Below are 22,354 nucleotides of genomic sequence, written 5' to 3'. Positions count from 1 at the left end.
GACCACCTTTTTCTCAGTTCCACCCTCTTCAAGCATCAGGCTGCCCCTAGGCTCTCTGTCATCTCCAGGACATGGGCTTAGCCCCTCCATTTGGTGGAAGCCAGGCTCTCCCCAACCCTCAAGGAATGTGTTCCACCCTCTCCAAAGCCTGAGGCAACACAACTCTTCTACTGCAATGAGGTGGAAGGCCCACCCTCTGCCTATGGGGCAAACTCACCCTCTTCAAGTGCTTGGGTGGGTCTGCTCTCCTGTCCCAAGGTTTCTTGACTTCAGACCTTCCTTACTCTCCATGGTCCTGTCTCTGAATATATTTTACTTCACTTTGTCCCTTTTCTGAGACTTTTAGTCCAGACTGGCAGTGGTTCCATTTATACAGATTCCACAACACTCTTGTTAGCTCTCTATGCTCAGATCATGCCCATCAGACAAAAGGAGTTTCTATTAATCCTTCCTGGATAACTCCATCTCCAATCCAGGCTTTTTCTGAAATGGCTGGCTATTTCCATGTTTGGTTAATCCTCACATGGGTCACTGTTCCCAGGTGTCTCCCTTTCTATAAGCCTAGAATTTTCTAGGCCATCAATTTCTGGTTTCTTTATACCCAAGAGTTCAGTTCTAAGCTTAACTCTTTTCTCTCACATTTCACTAGAAGCTGCAAGGAGAATACAGGCTGCATTTTTCACATTTAATTTGGAAATCTCTTCTGCTAAATATCCAAGTTCATAGCTTTGAAAATCTGCCTTTCAGAAAAAGCCACTAGTCAATTGTCCCAGCTTATCTGCTGTGTTAAAACAAGGATCACCTTACTTCCAGTTTGCAATAACACATGCCTCATTTCTGTCTAGAGCCTGGTCAGAGGTATCTCCAGAGTCCATGCTTCTACCAACAATCTCTTCAAAGCATTCTAGGCCTTTTCTATCAAGCGTCTCACAGTTCTTCCAAAATCTTCCCCTTATCCTTTAAAAAAGCTGTTCCAACATGTTTGGTATTTGCAAACCACAGCAGTACCCCACTTCTCTGGTACCAAAGTCTGTTCTAGTTTGCAAGCTGCCGGAATGTGATATATCAGAAGCAGAATGGCCTTTAAAAAGTGGAATTTATTAAGTTGCAACTTTACATGTTCTAAGGCCATGAAAATGTCCAAATTAAAGCAAGGCTATAGAAATATCCAATCTAAGGCATCCAGGGTAAGATACCTTGGTTTAAGAAGGCCAATGATATTCAGGGTTTCTCTCTCAACTGGAAAGGGACATGGCAAACAAGACAACATATGCCAACTTTCTTTCCAGGCTTCTTATTTCATGAAGCTCCCTGGGGGCATTTTTCTTCCTCATCTCCAAAGGTCTCTGGCTGCATGGGCTCTAAAGCTTTTTCCCAATGATTCCCTTTTAAAGGGCTTCAGTAAGCACCCCACCTTGAATGGGCAGAGACATATCTCAATTGAAACCATATAATCAAAAGTTACCACCTCAACTTGGTGGGTCATCTCTTCATGGAAACAATCAAAATGTTCCCACTCAGCAATATTGAATTATGATTAAAGAACTTCGCTTTTCTGGGGTTCACAACAGATTCAAACCAGCACACTGGGTAAGATCTTTAATACAAGTGATCTAATTTAATAACCCAACCCTGTTGTCAGGTCAAAAGAAATTTAGTTTTTTTTTGTTTGTCTGTTTGTTTGTTTTTTATATATATTTTTTGTATTCTTTATTTTTATTTTTTCTCTCTATTATCATTTTATTTCTTTTTCTGTTGTCTTGCTATTTCTTTTTCTAAACTGATGCAAATGTACTAAGAAATGATGATCATACATCTATGTGATGATATTAAGAATTACTGATTGCGTATGTAGAATGGAATGATTTATAAATGTTGTTAGTTAATTTTTTTAATTAATAATAAAAAAATATAATACTTTCAATGCAGACAAAGACATAATAGGAAGAATAAAACAGCCAAACAAAAACAACATTAACAAAAAACTATAGGTCAATTTCCTCATGAATGTAGAAGCAAAAAATTATAAAGAAAAAAAAAGAAATTTCACCTTTGTTAGTAAATATAACAGAAAAAACCAATACTTCCAGTTATATGGTTCTATGGATATAAGTGGCATTGCAATAATTTCACTTCTGAAATTTCTGCTACCCCATCTGCTAGTGAGAACATCATAACTGCCCTAACACAACTAAAAAGAAAAATATTACAGGACATTAATGGTCAGCTTCCTTGAAAGGTGGACTCTGAGATAGAGATCTGCATCTAGGAGGTTTATTAGAAAAAGTCTTGGCATCAGCATCTGCTGGGCAAGCCACCACAGTGTTCATTAATATGGTATTGCCAGTGCTAGAGAAAATATTACTCCAATATTTATTTTAAGGGCAAATCTGACCTCAACTCATTTATTTATTTATTTTTTAAATATTTTTTTTATTAATTAAAGAAAAAAAGAAATTAACACAACATTTAGAAATCATTCTCAACTCATTTATTTTTGACAAATATCAGAGTAGAACCTGAAGAGCTATTAATCTACCCACAGTTACTGAAGGTCTTACTTTTATTATCTTTATTGTAGATCTCAATACCAGATTCTCCACATTGACTTCTGGAAATGCTACAACATCCTTTTCAACTTCGCTCTCTAAAATCCCCAAAGGACTACAAGTGAAGGGTAGATATTACTGTAATATGTCTACTTTGACTTCTCTATGTTATATCTACTTCAAGCCAAAGACAATACAAGATATCAAGAGGGAGACAAATATGTGTATGCTGTATACTCTGTTAAGTGTGTCTATTAAAAATTGCTCCAATATATGCTCTCATTGGGTATCCCAGCTGCCACTACCCACAGCCACATTGCAGGCAACTTCAGAAGGTATCACTGCAATGGTATAAACCAGAAATCTACCTCCCTTGTGTCTTCCTTCAATCCTCTAATTTGAGAAGAAATTTGAAGAAAACTGCATTTCTGTCTCTGATGTTAAAGCTGAACTAATATAAGCAGCCAATCTAGGGGAAAAAATTATTCAAAATGCTGCTTTTCCATTTGGATCTGTGCAGACTATAATCTTAGTTACTTCAGATGCAACAAAAACTCCAGAAGCTATATCTAATAATTTCTCATTTCAGCTGAGTCATTAATGATGCTAATATTACACATACTTTAGAATACTCTATTTAACACTTTTGCCATTTGAGATTTTTCAAGCTGAGAGATGATATGCAAGCACTGAGGTAAAAAAACTTTAGGTTGGTAGAATGTGAATACACCAGAGACCCTGGCCAAAAGCAGGAGGAAGACAATTTTTAATGGAAGAAACCAATATTGGATAAGGGGCAAGATGGCAGTGTAGGGAGGTGAGGAATTTAGTTAGTCCTCTAGAGCAGCTAGTCAATAGCCAGGAACTGTTTGGAACAAATATTTGGGGGACATCTGTGACCAGACACATGTTGTATACAAGTCAGGAATGGGTGGAAGGGTGGGGATCACTGCACTGAACTCTAAGTTAAACTTCTAAACTGGGGAACTAGCATGGCAGGCTGATTTGGAGTCTCTCCCTGGTGGGAAACAGAAGCCCTCTCTACTAGGAACAAGGGAAGGCAGCTGAACCAAGCTCTAATTGTGGTTATAATTAACTAATTATAATTTGGACTGCTGAATACAAGGTCTGAGCACAGACAAACCCAGAGCAAGCAGGAAGGGACCCCTGAGGTTTCTCCTGGCAGAGAGGAGGTGGGGTGAGGAAGAAAACAAACAAACAAACAAAAAAAACCCAGAGGCTTCTGGAGTCAGCAAAGCTCAGGATACTGGAAAAGGGCAGCACCCCAAGAAAAGGAGCACACAGAGCCAGGTACCAATTCCAGCTTTTAACTGGCAAACCTTGGGGGCTGGGAAGACTGGCTCTGAAAAGGGATTATTTTTATTATTTTCTTTCTCTTTTTTTTGTTTCTTTGTCTTAAGGTATTCTAAGTAGCTCATTATAGAAAGCCTCAGGCACTTTCAATTGTCAGTGCTGACCCAAGCAAACATGGAGTTGAGCTAGGTCTGGGAGACAAATTAAAATATCAAGTGAAGAAGATAATTCCTTAAAGGGCATATTACCCCAAGAAAATGGAGGACCATTTGAGGTGGGGACCAACTCAAGTGGTGGCCCTTCTTGAGCAAATTCAGACCCCAAGGGCTGGGAATCAGAAACAGTGTAAGCTTGCCTTCTACCTCAACCTCTGTCTTGACTATGCCCCTGGCAGGCTGAGAATTAAAGTTGCTTAGCATGTATAACTTAGTGAAATCTAGGGTGGACAATGATGGTGGTTAAATGTACACATATAAGAATGTTTTTACATGAGGGAAAGCAAATGAATTTCAACAGTGCAAAGTATTGAAAATGGGATGGTATATGGAAAAAAATACAATCAATGCAAACTAGGGTGTATAGTTGACAGTAAGGTTGTAATATGCTTTAATTAAGTGTAACAGAGGCAATATACCAAAGCTAAATATCAATGAGAGGGGGATATAAGGGAGGAGTATGGGATTCTTGGGGTTGTTGTTTCACCTTTTAATTTAAATTTTAATCTTCATTTTTTTCCTCTTTCTTTATGGAAGAAATTGAAATGTCCTCACATAGATTGTGGTGGTGAATGCATAACTATGTGATTATATTGGAGACCATTGATTGTTTACTTAAGATGGATTGTATGGTTTGTAAATAAAACTGTTTGAAAATTAACAAAAAGATACAAGTGCTGGAGAAAATGAAGAGAGAGAGAGGTTTACTATTGATAGGGAAGTAGAATGCTGCAGCCCCTTTGGATGGCAGTGTGTTGGGTTCCACAGGAGGCTAAGTATAGGTTGCCAATGTGCTGGTTTTAAACTATCATGTATCCCAGAAAAGCCGTGTTTTAATCCTGATCCAATCTTGTGGGGCTAGACATATTGTTTAAGGGTGGAAACTTTGATTGGATTGTTTCTGTGGAGATCTGACACATCCAGTTGTGGGTGTGGCCTTTTGATTCCATGGAGATATGACTCCATCCATTCAAGATGAGTCTTGTTTAGTTTACTAGAGTCCTTGAAAAGGGGAAACATTTTGGGGAAACCTCAGAGGTGACAATTGGTGAACAATTGCTTCAGAGATGACAGAGATGCTTAGAGTGCTGACAGAGAGAGCAGATACCTAGACAGGGATGTTTGAAGCCCAGCAGATGTGCTTTCCCATGTACCATGTGCCTTCCCATGAGGTATTAAGCAAGCCAGAATCCAGAGTTGTGTACCAGAGGAGCTAGATGAAGGCCTACAGATGCTTAGAGAAGAAACCACTGTCATCAGAAGCTGGAAGCAACAAAACTGGAAACAAGGCCCAGCAGATACCAGCCATGTGCCTTCTCGTGGGACAGATATTGGCCTTTCTTTGGAGTAAAAGTATGTTTTCTAGATGCCTTAGTTTGAACATTTCTATGGCCTTAGAACTGTAAAATTGTAATGTAATAAATTCCCTTTATAAAAGCCATTCCATTTCTGATATATTGCATTCCAGCAGCTTTAACAAACTAAAACACAATATGATCCTGTAACCCTGTTATTAGGTATTGTTCTAGTTTGCTAGCTGCTGGAATGCAATATACCAGAAACGGAATGGCTTTTAAAAGGGGGAATTTAATGAGTTGCTAGTTTACGGTTCTAAGGCTGAGAAAATGTCCCAATTAAAACAAGTCTATAGAAATGTCCAATCAAAGGTATACAGGGAAAGATACCTTGGTTCAAGAAGGCCAATGAAGTTCAGGGTCTCTCTCTCATCTGAGAAGGCACATGGTGAACACAGTCACAGTTTCTCTCTCAGCTGGAAGGGCACATGGCAAGCAAGGCATCATCTGCTAGCTTTCTCTCCTGGATTCCTGTTTCATGAAGCTCCCTGGGAGACATTTTCCTTCTTCATCTCCAAAGGTCACTGGCTTGTGGGCTCTCATGGCTATGTTGTTCTTTTCTGGCTCTCTCTGAATCTCCCATTCTCCAAAACGTTTCCTCTTTTATAGGACTCCAATAAACCAATCAAGACCCACCCAAATGGGTGGAGACATGTCATCACCTAATCCAGTTTAACAACCACTCGTGACTAAATCACATCATCCAGGGAGATGATCTGATTATAGTTTCAAACATACAATATTGAATAGGGATTATTCTACCTTTATGAAATGGGATTTTGATTAAAACATGGCTTTTCTAGGGGCATACATCCTTTTAAACCAGCACAGGTATATACTAGGGAAGAACTGAAAGCAGGGACATGGATGGACACTTGCATATTAATGTTTATGTTGGCAATATTTTCAATTTGCAATGGATGGAGGTGGCCTAGGAGTACATTGACTGATGAGTGAAAGGGTCATATATACCTGCAATGGAATATCAAGTGGCTGCAAGAAGGAGTGAAGTTGTGAGCCATGCAACTACGTGAATGAAATTTGAGGACTGTATGTTGAATGAAATAGGCCAGGAACAAAAAGACAGATTATAATTCCTCACTAATATGGACTAACTACAGTATGCAAACCCTGAGAATTGAATTTGAGAGCATAGGTTTTCAGGGGAAGGCTCATTGTAAAGATTCCTATATTGTAAGCTCTTATAGTAGTCACATCCATTCCTGAGTTGCAATTGTTATTTCTAAATTCTGAGATGCAAAGCTCTTCGTATATAATGTGGTCATTCCCTGGAACTTTGGGTATCTGTGCGACACCTGTGATTGGGAGCTAGAGTTCTATAGCTATGAAAGTCAGCATTGCACCATATATCAACTCTTTAAAAAGCTGAAGAAGAGATCAGACTTAAATTAGAGATATAAATAAAGCTGATATGATTAGGACAAAGTTAAATCAGACTGAAGAGTAAAGGATGATATTGACTGTATATTAAAACTTCAACTTCTATGTGAGACCAAAGGAAGAGATGTTCATTTGGTGTGAAAGTTATATTTTCAGTAGTATAATATCTAATTTATCTTGCATATTATTTGAACACCATAATTACATGGGACCTTAAATAGGCAGTGAGATCTTGATGGTTTATTCAGGTTAGTGTGATGCTCCTATACATCCTAGAGTAATCTGGGCAGAAGCTAAAAAGTATTTGCAAAGTCCCCTTGAAGAACTGGGGGAAAATGTGGAAATTTTAAACTTCCTCCCTTGAGGAAGACCTGTTGGGGTCCAATTTAATAGGACAAGCCCTTTATCTTGGGACTTAACCATATGAAACTTATTCCTGCAAATGAGATGCTAAGACTATAATAATGCCAGAGAACCTCTTTTGTTGCTCAGATGTGGCCTTTCTCTCTAAGCCAACTCTGCAGGTAAACTCACTGACTCCTGGGGATGAGCCTGGTCCTGGCATCATAGGATTGAGAAAGACTTCTTAACCAAAGGGGGAAAAGAAATAAAACAAAATAAGGTTTCAGTGGTTGAGAGATTTCAAATAGAGCTAAGAGGTCATTCTGGAGGTTATTTGTATGAATTATATAGATATTCCTTTTCAGTTTTTGGTGTACTAGATTAGCTAGAGGAAAATGCCTGACACTGTTGAACTGTAATCCAATAGCCTTGCTTCTTGAAGATGATTATATGACTATATAGCTTGTATGGTATGAACATGTGATTATGAAAACCTTGTGACCATCTGTCCCTTTACCCAGTGTATGGATAGATGAATAAGAAAATAAAGACAAAAAGTAAATAAATAATAGAGGGGAATGGGGCTATAGGATTTTTTTTTTTACTTTTTAAACTTTTATTCTTATTTGTATATGTTTATGGGGTTTATGAAGTACTGAAAATGTTCAAAAAGCAATTGTGATGATGAATGCACAACTATATGATGATACTGTGAAAAAAGTGATAGCTATGGGAGTAAAGGGATTATTTGCTTAAAGATCTGGAGGTTTGGCCAGTAGGTTCCATCAGAATTGGGAGAATATTCCTGGGATTGGAACCTCAGGCTGCTGGAGGGAAGCAGGATATAATACTAGCCATACTTGATATGGGTACACTTTCTAATGACTTAGGATTTAACAACCTGCCAATAATGCCTGGAGCTATTCCTAAAACCCTGCTGGAATGTCTCTTTGGAGCTTGAAGACATGGATGGCCCAGAGTAAATGAAGTGATATGTCAGAATTTTCTTGACTCTATTGAGGGAAAGTTCAAAAGGCTCAGAGAAATGGCTATATTAGAAGAGATTTATAATGTAAAACCAGAGAATTCTTGGGGGGACCAGCAGACACTCCTTTCTCTAAAGTACTAGGCACACGCTCCTGAGGGAGCCACTGGCATTAGTGGGAAGCTCAGTGATGCTGTCCTGTGCAGGCCCTTCATGGTCTATGGAACTGGGATCCCCAGTGTAGAGATAGGAGATTGGCCAGGTAGTTCATTTAGCACTCAGGGACATGGTAGATGAAAGTGCCATATGGACAACAGGGCTGGATAGTAAACAAGAACCTTAGCCTGCATGGATCCGCAGCAAGGACCACTGGGACAATGATCCATAGGTAACTGAAAAAGGTAGGGTTTGAGTTAAATAACAAGACATATTAAGAGTTGGAAAGCAGAAATGTTAGCTGCAGCAATGGAAAGTTCTGATCTCTCATCCTGCTTCCTCTGTTTGGGGGTCCCAAATAACTCCTGAATGTTTTTCCAGAGTTGTTTCAAGGCTACAGAAGTATGTCATTGGGATGTTTGCTCTGTGTCCTACCAGAGACAGGAGATTGTCTAAAAACACACATCCTCTTGTGTGTCTTGTTTCTAGGAGGGTGTTAGATTTCTCTGGATTAGTGGCAAAGGATCCCTAATTTTTATTTCAGAACCAGGGAGGGGTTCTGGAAGCTGTACTTTTAGTTTTCTAGCTGTCAAAAACAAATACCATACAATGGATTGACTTACAACAGGGATTTATTGGCTCATAGTCTAAGAGACTAGAAGGTATGCTTCTTCCAGGGATCAGTATCTTGTGGCTGGCCAACAATCTTTGGGGTTTCTTGGCTTTTCTGTCATAGGGCAATGAACATAAGGATGTCTTCACCTTTCTTCTCTGGGTTCCATTGACTTATGGCTTCTGTCTTTCCCCATGGCTTCTCTCTGTGGCTTTCTCAATAAGGCCTGATCCATTCTGATTCAGTTGGGCCATGCCTGATTGATAGGTAACCTCATCAAAAGGGATGGGGTGCAGACTGAGCACTGGAAGTTTTAAAATCACTCCAGGTGATTCTAATATACAGCCAAAGATGAGACCCAGTGCTAGGTTACAGGAATGATGTTATATGCCCTTGAAAATACATTCTGTAATAATTACTTGACCAATTGACATGTGCAATGCTAAATACATGAAAGATTCAGAAATTGTCTCTTTGATCCCTTCTTAGGCTACCAAAGACAGGTTTTCTAAGGCTGTTTTAAGACTTTAATATACTTGAGATAGTGGAATGCCCACTCCATTTCATAGCAAACATATTAAAATGCAACCGCCTCCCACATTAGCTATAACTGATATATAACTACATGAGTTGAATTGTACTAAATAGTAATTTCTTAGTTTAAAAATTTTGCAGTCATTACTTTTTTCTTTTGCAGTCATTACTTTTGAAATTTTCTTTGGTAACAAGTCTCAAACATTATACTAGACCCTTGCTGTTTGTTGGCTTTGATGATCATACCACCCTTAGCACAACTCTCTAGAACAGTGGGGCACGTATAAAGGACTCCCTCATTTCCCTTCACTGCCTTTCTATACTGTGTAAGGAATTTGCATTGAATCCCTGTCTTTGCTCAAACCAGCCTCAACTGCGATTTTCCAAGCCCTACCTCGATAAAACTACCAGGCTTTGCTGCTAGGCATTGTGGATAAAGATTAGGGTTGCCCTTGGCAGCTCACATGCAGGCACCAGATTTTCTTGCTAAAAAGCTGACCCGGCAGGCCCTTGGCAGCTAGCTCCCTTGCAGGCACCAGAGTTCTTTGTAAAAAGCTGACCCGGCAGCTACTGACAGGACTCAGTAACATGCTGGGACGGGACAGTGTCTCCCATTGGCTGCCAGTCAGTGATGACAGAGTAGCTTTCACTGGCACAGCTGTAGGCACAACTCCTATCAGATGGCCTCAATCTGTCAGCATGGGCAGATGGTTTGCCTGGAGCCTAATCTGAGGGTAAGGAGGTATGAAGAGATTGCTCCACTAGGTCCTTGCTTTGGTCTCCACCCTGATTCTACTGGGGCTGAGAAGTGATTTAGGAGGTAGCACCTGGGTAAGGAGGAGGTGTGGCTTTCTGAGAAAATTTAGAAAGAAGCCTCATAGAATGAAATAGGTTTCCAATTCTACTATCACTGAGGCTTTTGGAGGATTGCCCCTTCCTCATGGTGTCACCGACTTCTCAGCCTGCCTGATTTTTTTCCTTCAAGGCTGTACCTGATCATCATTTTAACCTGTTTACAATTTAAATTGTGCAGAGGACAGATAATTAATGAAATAAACCTGAAAGGTTAACAAGCTTATTAAGAGAAAATCAAATTCATGAGTTAGCAGAAAAAAAAAAAGAGCAAATTAAAACAACATTAAGTCAACCCTTTATACCAGGGGTTTTCAATCCTGTGTATATTAAAATCACCTGGAACAATTTTTAAAAACCCAGCCTCTTGGGATAAAGACCAAAACCCATATGCCTTGGGAAATTCAGATCTAAATGTTCTGGGTGGGGCTTGAACACTGGTTTTATTTAAAAGTTCCCCCAGGTATTTTCTCATATATTGCACAGCCAGAATTCAGGAACTTTTACACTGGCAAAAAGTATAAAGCTGTGTAAGTGCTGGCAGAGATGGTGACAGAAAGTAATCTGGCACTACCTGGACAAATTAAAGACAGGCATATCTATGATTCAGCAATTCTGCTCCTAGGTATGTATACAAAGAAATTTTCTTTGGTTCCATCAGGGAAATTGGACAAGATATTTGTAGTGATCGGGAGCTAGAAACAACCTCAGTACCCACCTGGGCGAGTATATGCTTCAATGCGGTGGGCCTTAAAAGCACAGGGCTTAGTGAAAACAGCAGGATGCAGAATGGGATAATACAAAAACATGGCATGAATTGAAAATACATGAACCTAAAATAATCATACTTATCTTGCAAAAATATTCAGATAAAACACAGTAACATAACCCTATGAAAGCAATCCTATTGACATGCCCATTTTACAATTCAAGAAATGGAGGTAGGGAAAAGCACAAGATCTTGCCCAAGATCACAAAGATAATAATCAATTAAGGCAAGAAACCTCAGGCCATCTGATGCCAGAGACTGTGCTCTCCATCACCAGCTTCAAATGCTTCCTTGGATTCAAGCTGGAGCTCTGAGACCACGCAGCGAGCAAAGGCGTTTGCAGAGCCTGTGGTTGGTAGGCAGAATGATGGCCCATCAAAGATCCACTGCTACTCCCCAACCTGTGGATATGATAGGTTACATGGAGAAGGGGAATTAAAGTTACAGATGGAATTAAAGTTGCTGATCAGCTGACCTTAAAATAGGGAGACTATCCTGGATTGCCCAGATGGGCCCAATGTAATCATAAGGGTCCTTAAATGTGGAAAAGGAAGGCAGAGGAGTGAGGGTCAGAGGAACATGATGAGAGGAGGACCCAATCTACCATTATGGTTTTCAATATAGAGAAAGAGGGCCACAAGCCAGGAAATGCAGGCAGCCTCTGAAAGGTGGAAAAAGCATGAGAATGGTTTCTTTCTCAAACCTCCCAAAAGAAACACAGTCCTACTGACACCTTGATTTTATCTCGGAGAGACCCATGTTAGACCTGCAGAACTATAATACATTTGTTTTATTTAAAAAAAAAAAAACAGCACATCAAAATACATTAAAGTGTGTAAGGTAGAGGAGAATGGAAGAAAGATGTGCAGATAAAGGTGACTAAATAAGAGTAGGTGAACTGAAGGATAACAGTTGCTCCACTCTCTGCACCTAAATTAAAAGAAAATAAGTTAACTATGTGGAGACAATAGCAAGTGACTAGCAGAAGAAAAGTGAGGACACAAGGAGACAATTTCAGGACAGTCCTGTGAAATTAAATCCAGGATCCACAGGAAACAAGAAGAGTGCCCTTGCAGCAGAAAGTGACCAGTTCAATCCAGTTTAAGCCATTTTTTCAGTACATAATTGACAACTCAGTACCTAATGGAGCTAGGGTGCAGGTGGGGTGATGGTATGGAAGGTGCCTTGAAGGCACATTTTATAGGATCTCGTGAACTGACTGGATGCAAAGGGTCATTAAAAATGTTGCTAGTGTTTCAGGAATTAGGGATACTTTTAACGTGACAATATGATGCCATGAGGTAGCGTGGTATAGTGATTAAAGAATGGACTCTGGAGCCAGACTGCTTGGGGTATATTTTCACTCTACCAGTTGCTTCACCTCTCTGTTATTCAGTTCCTTGTTTGTAAAATCAGGAAAATACTTTTACTACCTGATATGGTTGTTCTAGGATTAAATGAATTAATGTTTGTAACAAACTCAGAAAAGTATCTGGCACTAATAAGTGCTATTTAAGTATTTGTTAAATAAATATGATTTAAAGATTCTCTTTTCTTAGGTTTGGGATACAAATGTCTCTTTTCCCTACTTAATGAATGGTACCGGATGGCTTCTATTATAGGAAAGAGTTCAAACTCGATGCGTTAGCATTCGGGGATAGAATTTTTGGTGTACATTCTGGATATAAGGTCTGTAAACCACCAGTAGTCTCATTTCTAGGACCTAAAACTCAAACACTTAAATATGTGGTAATACTTAAGTCTTAGATTTTCTTTTGTCTTTAGCACTTTCCTTAATCCCTAGAGCAAACACTTTTTGTGTTGCAGACCTGGGTTTCATAGTCAGCCTTTTACATGGAGACTTGTGTGTGCCTCTGTGTTCTGACCTGCAAATGCAGGGGGGAATGGGAGTCCTGGAGGCCCAAGCTGGGCCCTGAGGGAGGAGGGCTTTGGGTGAGACAGCTCCGGCTTGTCCTGATGGACAAGGGCAAGCACGATCCGTGGTTGTTTAATACTGTCCCTGTGAGCAACATGTGTTATTTAAACCTGAAAAGTTATCAAAAATGCAAAAGAAAAAAGAAAAGTCCTCAATTACACTTCCGGGGCAGTAGATGCCAGGGAGTTGTCCTTTTCCTTCCTCTTCAGTTTACTAATTTTTTTTAATCTTTCTAAGAGATAATGAACAAATACAATATATTAATTTCTGTTACCATTCCCGCCTTTGAGAAGCTTACATTTTGGAAAGGAAGACATATGCAAAGATAGATGACAGCATGGCTCTGAGAACAAACGGAAAGGCAAGGGAAGCTCTGCCAGAAGCTATGTGGATAGGCTGTACTTAACATGTGGCATCCAAGATGGGTGTTGAAGGAAGAGAGGAAATTTCCTGGACAGAAAACTGAGACTTGGCCATTTGCTGGATTGTGGGACATTGGGTAAGGTACTTTTGCCTCAGAAACTCAGTTTACTTATGTGTGAAATGGGAATGCTAATATTTCCTATTTGTAGATGCTATTGTGAGAATTAAATGAGAAAATGCTTATGAAATGCTTATGCAAACCTGGGACAGAATAAGGCTCAGCAGATAGCTGCTGAATGCATAAATTAATGAATGAGTTAGTGTGTATATCAGTGCAGAATCCTGAAAGGTCATAGCAAAGCTGGCAATATGGAGACAATGACTGATTGGTGTTTGCTTAACTGACTTGTATCCAGTGCTCTTAATTTAGAATATGTAATGAAGAACATCTGACATTGATTTTTTCACTTAATTTTGCTGTGACCCTTAAGAAAATTATCTGAACTTCAATTTTTAAATCTGTAAAAGCTTTGCAAGCATATAGAATTCATTTACTTGTTTATTCAAATACTTGTTAACGGTCAATAAGTGCAGGGAATACAGTATAACTACACAGTCTCCATTTTTGTGAAAGTGGTCTAAATGGGATAATAGATTTTTTTTAAATTAATGAATATAATTACCACAGAAATGAATATAATTACTATCTGTGATAAGCACTAAGAAATAACACAGTGCTGGAAGATTTTGAAAGTAGAGGAACTAATTTAATTTGGGAGGTGAGATTTAAACTGAGCCCTGAAGGATGGTTTATTATTAGTTTTCTATAACTGCTATAAAAATTACCACAAATTTAGTGGCTTAAAACAACAAACCTATTTTCTTATAATTGTGAATGTTAGATATTTAATATGAGTTTCACTGGGCCCAAATCAAGGTGTCAGCTGGCCTAAGTTCCTTCTGGAGGCCCTAGGGTAGATTCTGTTTTCTTGATTCTAATGGCTCCCTACATTCCTTGACTTGTGGTCCCCATCTTCCATCTACAAAGCTAGCAACATTCCATCTCTCTGACCATTCTTTCTGAGGTCTCATCCCTTTCTCTAAATCTCTTGCCTCCCACTTCGTCTTTTAAGAATCCTGTGATTAACAGTGGACCCACCCAGATAATCCTGTATAATCTCCCTGTGTTAAAGTCAACTGATCAGCAACCTCAGTTCCTTCTGTAACTTTTTTTTCTTTGACATAGAATCTAACATCCCCACAGGGATTAAGACATGGACATCTTTGAAGGGCCATTATTTTTGTCTCTCATAGGTGGGTAGCAATGAACTTGGGCAAGTTTTATGATTGCCTTTTATGTGACTGTACATGTCTGATTAGAAATAGAAGTGGGAATTGTGCTGAATGATATCAGGATAAGTTTGAATGGGCACTTATATTATGTATGGAGAAATATTTTTCTCCCCATGCACTACAAGATGCAAGGAAGTTACCTGTGTCCTCTGAAGACACATAAATTATTCTCTTGATTCTAAATTACCAACTTCCTCCTCCAAAGATGGTCTTCATAGTCCTTCTAGCTCTGCAATTCTGACACTGTGTCTTTGCAATGCCAAAGTACTCTGACAAAAAGATATCTTCAGTAAAGAATCAGTCATCTTGAAAATTTCCCTAGACAATGTTGAGAGTTTTCAAATGAAGAAACTCTTTTTTTTTTTTTTATCACATATCTTGATCACTAGCTGAATTATTTCATTTTATACCTGGCTATTTGGACATAGTGATAAGAAAATATTTTTCCACTGATGGCTGTTTACACCAATGCCTTCAAGTAATAATCAAAGGCCACATATAAAAGAAAATTTAGTGGTTTATTTTTCCCTCTTACTAAGCATAAAATAGTAAATTAATCTCTTTAAAGTTACGAACAGAGAATTAAAAATTTTATTTCATGAACCTAGCTAATGCATATTATCTCAACATAAATGGAGATTATTGATTTATACCACAAGTTAATTATTCACGGCTCCATTACTGTTCAAATTTTAACTTTAGAGACTCCGCTATTATTAAGAACCGAAGGAAACTATCACAATGAAAATTGTGTTGCACTCAAAGCTCCAACATTGTGGAGCTTCGTATAGACAAATACCCACCATTTTTCTACTTTTAAAAGGATTTCCAACAAATTCTAGCAAGTGGGTCTGTCAAGAGTTTTATTTAATTACAAAAGTTCAAAAAATGTCCAAGTTCATCATCCCACAGAAAACTGAAAGCTTAAAAATAAGGAATAGCAATAATATACAGAAAACAATGCTTTTAAAATAGCTATATCTTTTGTGATTTTTCTTGTCATGTTCTATTAAAAAACAGAAGGAATTTTGTTAAAGGGTGTGAATATCTCAGATCTCTTATTCAGTATCATTTGATTTCTTTGGCATAATATCGCACCTTTAGAAGAATAGACTTGACTAATTCTTTACACCTAAGTGTTTTCCGTCTTTATATTTAATCACAATTATAATCTTTTATTCTTAATTGTAGTCTCTCAATTGGTAATGTCTGTACATATGTTTAGTTTGATTGTTTTAATAGACTTAGAGATCAATTGAAATTGTAATACCGGTCTTTTCAAAAAACATTTAGTATTGGGAATTTCATCAATACGACCAAGACAGATCGTACATTACATGTAGTTAATACTTTTACTCTCCTGTGAGGAAAACTTTCTGGGTAATATAATTTTTTTCAGCCATAATAAATTTACATTTAACCAATTTCCACTCCCATGAATATAACACAGATTATTTTCTTTCTTTTTCTTAAAACTATATCTGGGATTCTTTTCTTCTTTTAACTTCACTTGAAGAAAATCCTAATTCCCTAAATCTTTCTTATTTGAATTTACCCTTTCTCTTCATTTACTTTTTTTTAAATTTCAAAATACATTTAAAGGATTTAAAGAATAGTATAATAGAAACTCATGTCCAAAACACCTATGTTAAGAAATAAAGCATTACAGTTCTAGTTGAATCTTCTAGTTATACCTGCTCAATACCATTCCCTTTCTCCTCTGTACTAACTACCAGTAACTACTATCCATTTAGCCATGACTCCTTAGGCTTTTCTTGCTTTGACAATTTCTAACTCTCTTGCTTTTGATGACCTTGACAGTTTTAAGGAGTACTGGTGAGATATTTTATAAACTATCCCTCAATTGGGAATCTGTTTGATGTTTTTATTATGATTAGACTAGAGTCCTGCTTGTTAGGGAGGAAGACTACAGGGGTAAAGTACCCTTCTCATCACATCGTGTCAAGGGTTCATACTAGCAACATGATATCACTGTTGATATTGCCCCTGAACACTTGGTTGAGGAAGTGTTTGACAAATTCTCTACTGAAAGCTACTCTCCCTGTTCTCTCCATACTACACACTTTGGAAGGAAATCACTCTGTCTAGCCCACATTCAGAGTGGGGAGTTACGTTCTACTTCCTTGAAGGTGGGGTAACTACATAATCATTTGGAATGCTATTTGGGAGATTTCTTTTCTTCCTCATTTATTTATCCAATCATTTATTTAAATCAGTGTGGATTCAAGAATAGTTGTGTTTGGTTTATAATCTAATACACAAGGATTCCATGGAGAAAATCAGCCTTATGTTTGGGGCTCATCTCATTTCTAATCTGTTATGCTAGCCCCACATGGCCACCAAAAGTTTTGCTGGCTTTTCTTCATCCTCATTTGAATCCCTCTGCTTGAAACAATCCAGATCCTCAGCCCATACTCAGAAATAATAAATGCCCCCAAGGAATAAAATGGTCTGTGTTTGCTCACTTTGGAAAAGTTCTTCCGTCTTTGGAATTCTAGATAATCTATTCTTCATTGTTTCCACTGATTTTGTTTGAAATTTATACTCTTACTTTTTTTTTTGTTGAAGTTGCCTATTGTAGTTTAGCATATCCAGGAGAACAAGTCCTCACTGTACCTTTTTAGGTCTTGGTTTTCTCATTTCAAATATGATATGAAAGAGTTGTCCTTGATAAGCTTTAAGGCCTCTAGAATTTTCTCTCTGGGACTTTTTTTTTTTTTTTTTTTTTTTTTTTTTTTTTTAAAGGAAAGACAGAGAGAAGGAAGGAAGGAAGGAAGAAAGGGAAACATCTTTAAACATTTTCTTGTTTTATTGTATTCTGTTTCTCCGTTTTTGTTACATGGGCTGGGGCCGGGAATCGAACCAAGGTCCTCCGGCATAGCAGGCAAGCACTTTGCCCGCTGAGCCACCGCGGCCCGCCCCTCTCTGGGACTTTTAAATATTATTTTCTACACCAACATGAAACAGATTGATATTTAATAAATGCATTAAATATGATGAGGATAAAAGATGATGTGTGTTCCTGAACTTTAATATCAATAATAATATAAAATGATTAAATGGAACTCATATTGACCTAACTAGAATTCATTGCTTTGAGAAGAAAAATAATGGATGTATATATTTATTTCTAAGTCAGATTTCAAATGATCTTATTTAATCAAACAACCTCATGATATGTCACAATCTGGTTTATATTATTCTGAATTATGTTACTTTAGTTATCTAATAAATAGCTTCCTAATTTTCTCCATTCTTTCTGTCAACAACCATTTCTGAATCTAAGAAATCACAAAACTCACAATTCAACATGTCAGTTTTCAACATTAACTGATATAACTTATGATGTCGATACCAATTTAACTGATGTTTGCACAAACCCAGGGACACTTGGACACTCGGAACTTCCAAACAAAGGATTCCAGAATTGTGAAGTAATGTTTGAGGCAACATTGTTTCTCTGGAGAGAGGGGGGTAGGGAGAGTGAGGAGGGGGAGAGATTAATTTATTGATTTATGAGGCTAAACTTTTAAAGGACTGATGATCTTGGTGAAGATACAAAAACATATTCATAGTCTAGAGAATATATATAAGAATCAAAGAAAACTAAGCAAAGTTTTGGGGTACTGTTTTTTGAAGGAGTGAGTAGGCACAGACAGCAAAAACATGGACTGAGAATGACATTATAAACCTTGCTCAGGTAGAAGATAGTCATGTGTTCATGGCCTACTCCATGGGTGATCTGCTTCTCTTTCCATCCCTTTCTGTCTCTGAGCCTAACTGTGGACCTACCTTTAGCTCCTGGCTCTGACCTCATGTGTTTCCAACTTTTACTTAGAAATCACTTTGAACCCTGTTTCTCCCCCTTAGTTTGGTGCCTGGAAGCAGATTCCCTGTGTTCCTGACCCTGTTTCTTCTTGTATTATTTTCTATCTAAGATCTGATCTCTATCTTCCCCCAGGTGAAAATATGATTTTGACTGATTACTAATGTGTTAGGCAGTTTGGGTCTGTGCTTCTGACTCTGGAATACACTCCTCCTCTGATTAATCCTTCTCCTGAGATTCTTTTTTGGAGAGGCTGACATCATTCTTTGGCAAGATAAAAGGGAGTAAGCTATTTGTGTCAAGAGACATTGTAGAAGAAAGAACGGTTTTGATGGATTGGAATTATTCAGAGACTATGTCTCTCACCTCAAACAAACCAGGCCAGTTAGAGACCTAAAAGCTGTTTTTGATATCTACCCCATGATCCTTAATTTGACGACAATTGCAAATAATGTGGTTCAGAAAGTTTAAATGTTTACAAGAATTTGCACAACTGGGTAGTGGCTGTGATAGCACTGGAACACAGGTCTAAGGTCACATTCATTAATTTTCCTCCCTTTTAGAAGTCAGACCAAAAAAAAAAAAAAAAATGTGGGCAATTGCCCCTTTTACCTAAGATATGAGAATTTCCCCTTCCTTCTCTTCCCCCACTTCTAAGGCCTAAGCAACATGGGGCAGGAGGTGCCATTTATCTTTGAGCTCTCTTAGTTGGGTACCAAGGGTACCAAGGCCTCATTTCCCTGGCCTTGGTACCCGGTGCCCTTGTGCTGCTCCTGACTGCATAGTGGCTGTTACTCTTAACATTCAAACTGGGGCTTCTACTCAGAAAGCACACTCCATATTTGGTGACATTTTAGAACTCTACATGCTCCAAAGTAATCTGCTCTGTTTCCTTTAGTGGTCTGCTTTCAGTCATTAGAAAAGGAATAACAATGAGATAAGGAATGAAAATGTATTGAAATACTTGATGTGTCGTAAGCAAACTCTATCTACATTATTTTCTTATTTACTACTTATAACAACCCTGTAAGGAAGATGTTATATATATGAGGGAGTTGAAGTTCCACAATATAATATAAAAAGGATTATCAATGGCATAAATTTTCCTTGAAGCATTTGGGGTTATCCTTAGTAAATTTATTAAATCTTTTTCAGGTGGCCTAACATTTCTTCAGTGACTGGTCTCTGTGGAAAATGCTCCTGGCTTCTCTCTCAGTCTAGATGATCACAACAGCCATCGGAGTACTCATAGTATGCTTGGTGTACGATGGGAACAGTAACACTCTTTCCATGGTTATCAAGATTCCTGAAAGCCGAAGCACAGCCTCATCCACTTTTGAATCTACAGATATCACTACTATAGTGGAAACTATCACAGTATCCACTTTAATTTGGGCTACTGTTACAACAACTACTGGTAGCATCTCAACTGAATCCACAACGACAATAGCCACCACTACTACAACAGAACCCACAACCACAGCTGCCACCTCACCTGAACTGACTACTACAACAGCTTACAGCACCTCAGCTGAGTCTACAACCACAACAGCTCCCACTACTGCAACCGAGCCCACAACCACAACTGCAGATGCCACTTCACCTGAAGCAGCTACCATAACAGCTGCTAGCATAACAGTTGAGTTTACAGCAACAAATGTAGCCACCACTTCAGGTGAACTAACTGCTGCAATAGCTGCCAGCACCTCAGCTGAGTCTACAACCACAACAGCCAGCACTATTGCAACAGAACCCATAACTGCAGCCACTGAGTCTGTGACCACAAATGTAGCCACCACTCTACCTGAACCAAGTACCACCACAAGTTCCAGCACCACAACTGATTCTACAACCACAACTGCCACAATAGCTGCCACAGCCTCTGCTGAGTCTACCACCACCACAGCCAGCACGATTGCAAAAGAACCCATAACTGTAAGCCACTGAGTCTGGGACCACAAATATAGCCACACCTTCACCTGAACCAACTACCACAACTGCCACAACCTCTGTTGAGTCTACAACCACAACATCTACCACTGTTGCAACAGAACTAGCAACTACAACTGCAGCTACCACTTTGCCTGAACCAACTTCCACCATGAGTTCCAGCACCACAACTGAGTCTGCAATCACAGATGTAGCCACCACTTCACCTGAGACAACTACCACAACAGCTACCAGAACCTCAGGTGGGTTTATAACCACAAATGTAGCCACCCCTTCCTGAACCAACTACCACAACTGCTGGCACCTCAGCTGAATCTACAACCACAATAGCAACCGCCACAGCAACAGAACCTCCAAGCGCAACTGCAACTGCTGCTTTAGCTTAATCAACTACCACAATAATACCAGCACCTCAGGTGAATCTATAACCACAAATTTAGCCACCACTTCACCTGAACCAACTACAACAACTACCAGCATCTCAGCTAAGTCTACAACCACAATGTTAACCACTATGGCAACAGAACCCACAACGGCAACTGAAGCCACCACTTTACCTGAAACAACTGCCACAAAAATGTCAGCACTTACACTGTGGCTACAACCATAGCAGCAGCCACCACCCCACTTGAACTGACTACCACAGCTGCTGGCACCTCAGCTGAGTCTACAACCACAAAACCACCACTACCACAACAGAACCTCCATCCACAACTACAGATACTGCTTAACCTCTACTGACTATCCCAGCAACTGCCTGTACCTTAGCTGAGTCTATAACCACAGTGGGCCCCACTACTGCAATAGAACTCACAAACCATAACCACAGCCACCATCTCAACTGATCCTATTACCACAACCACTGTCAGCACCTCAACTGCATCTACAACCACAGTGGTACCACTGCTGCAGCAGAACCTACAACTGCAGCTAGCACTTCAACTGAATTGATTACCACAATGACAGTGAGCACTTCAGTTTAATCTACAACCCCAGTGTCCATTATTGTTGCAATGGAAGTCACAATCACAGTGCATCTACCATCTTACCTGAACTGACTACAACAACTGCCAGCACCTCAGCTGAGTCTATAACCATAATAATTACCACTACTCTGACATAACTCACAACCACTTCAACTGAACTGCCTACTTACTATCACTGTTAATACTTCAACTGGAACTTCCACAAGTGTCCCCAGTTCTGTGACAGAACCTACAAATATAGCTGCAGTACCACTTCAGCTGAACCAGCCACCACAACTCCTGCTAGTATTTCAGATGAACCTACAACCATAAGGACCGCAACTATCCCTTATTCTGATCCCACCTCCTTAGTTATAACCATTATAAATGAAACTACTGCAACCATGACTGGCAATACTTCAACTGAGCACATAACTATTGTGGTAGACACAACAGCAGCCACTAGTGTGAGTGAACCGACCACTACCACCACCACAGCTAGCATTTCAATGGAACCTACCAGCGCAACTGTGAGCACCACTTTTTAATCTGAAACTACTAATATAAGTAGTTCTAGTATAAGTCCAAACATTTTCTCTCAACTGATTGTTACTACTCTGCAACCACCATTTCAAAGGAACCCACAGCCATCATTCACAGGTTCATATTAATTCTGTCTGTGGCCAACTTAATTTCCACTAGACCTATGTTCACAAGATTAAATACAATTTCAGTTCATTTTTTAACCACAATGGGCACCATTCCCACTTCAGCTGAAACTATTCCTACATTAATATTTGAACACTTTTTTCCTTTTTTATTAATTTTTAAATTAAAAAAATATAATAACAAACA

The 22,354-nt window shown here is 38.9% G+C and overlaps 1 protein-coding gene across 3 annotated transcripts in view; it reads left to right on the top strand.

Moving 5' to 3' along the window:
• Window positions 1-22,029, top strand: part of C18H18orf54 (chromosome 18 C18orf54 homolog) — a 269,814-nt gene extending 247,785 nt beyond the window's left edge. Inside the window, exons 8-9 of one of the 3 annotated variants that reach the window (XM_077135437.1) lie at window positions 2,582-2,677; window positions 19,740-22,029. In XM_077135437.1, coding sequence (XP_076991552.1) covers window positions 2,582-2,651 — 70 coding nt within the window. In that variant the 3' untranslated portion in view covers window positions 2,652-2,677; window positions 19,740-22,029. Of the gene's footprint in view, window positions 1-2,581; window positions 2,678-19,739 lie in introns of those variants that run through there. The other 2 variants (XR_013165115.1, XM_077135438.1) reach the window with 2 other exon arrangements.
• The last annotated feature ends 325 nt before the right edge of the window (window positions 22,030-22,354 follow it).

The sequence above is a fragment of the Tamandua tetradactyla genome, chromosome 18 (assembly GCF_023851605.1).
Source record: "Tamandua tetradactyla isolate mTamTet1 chromosome 18, mTamTet1.pri, whole genome shotgun sequence".
Taxonomy (NCBI): domain Eukaryota; kingdom Metazoa; phylum Chordata; class Mammalia; order Pilosa; family Myrmecophagidae; genus Tamandua; species Tamandua tetradactyla.
Note: the sequence above shows the minus strand (reverse complement) of the source record. Positions and strands in the feature narration are given on the sequence as shown.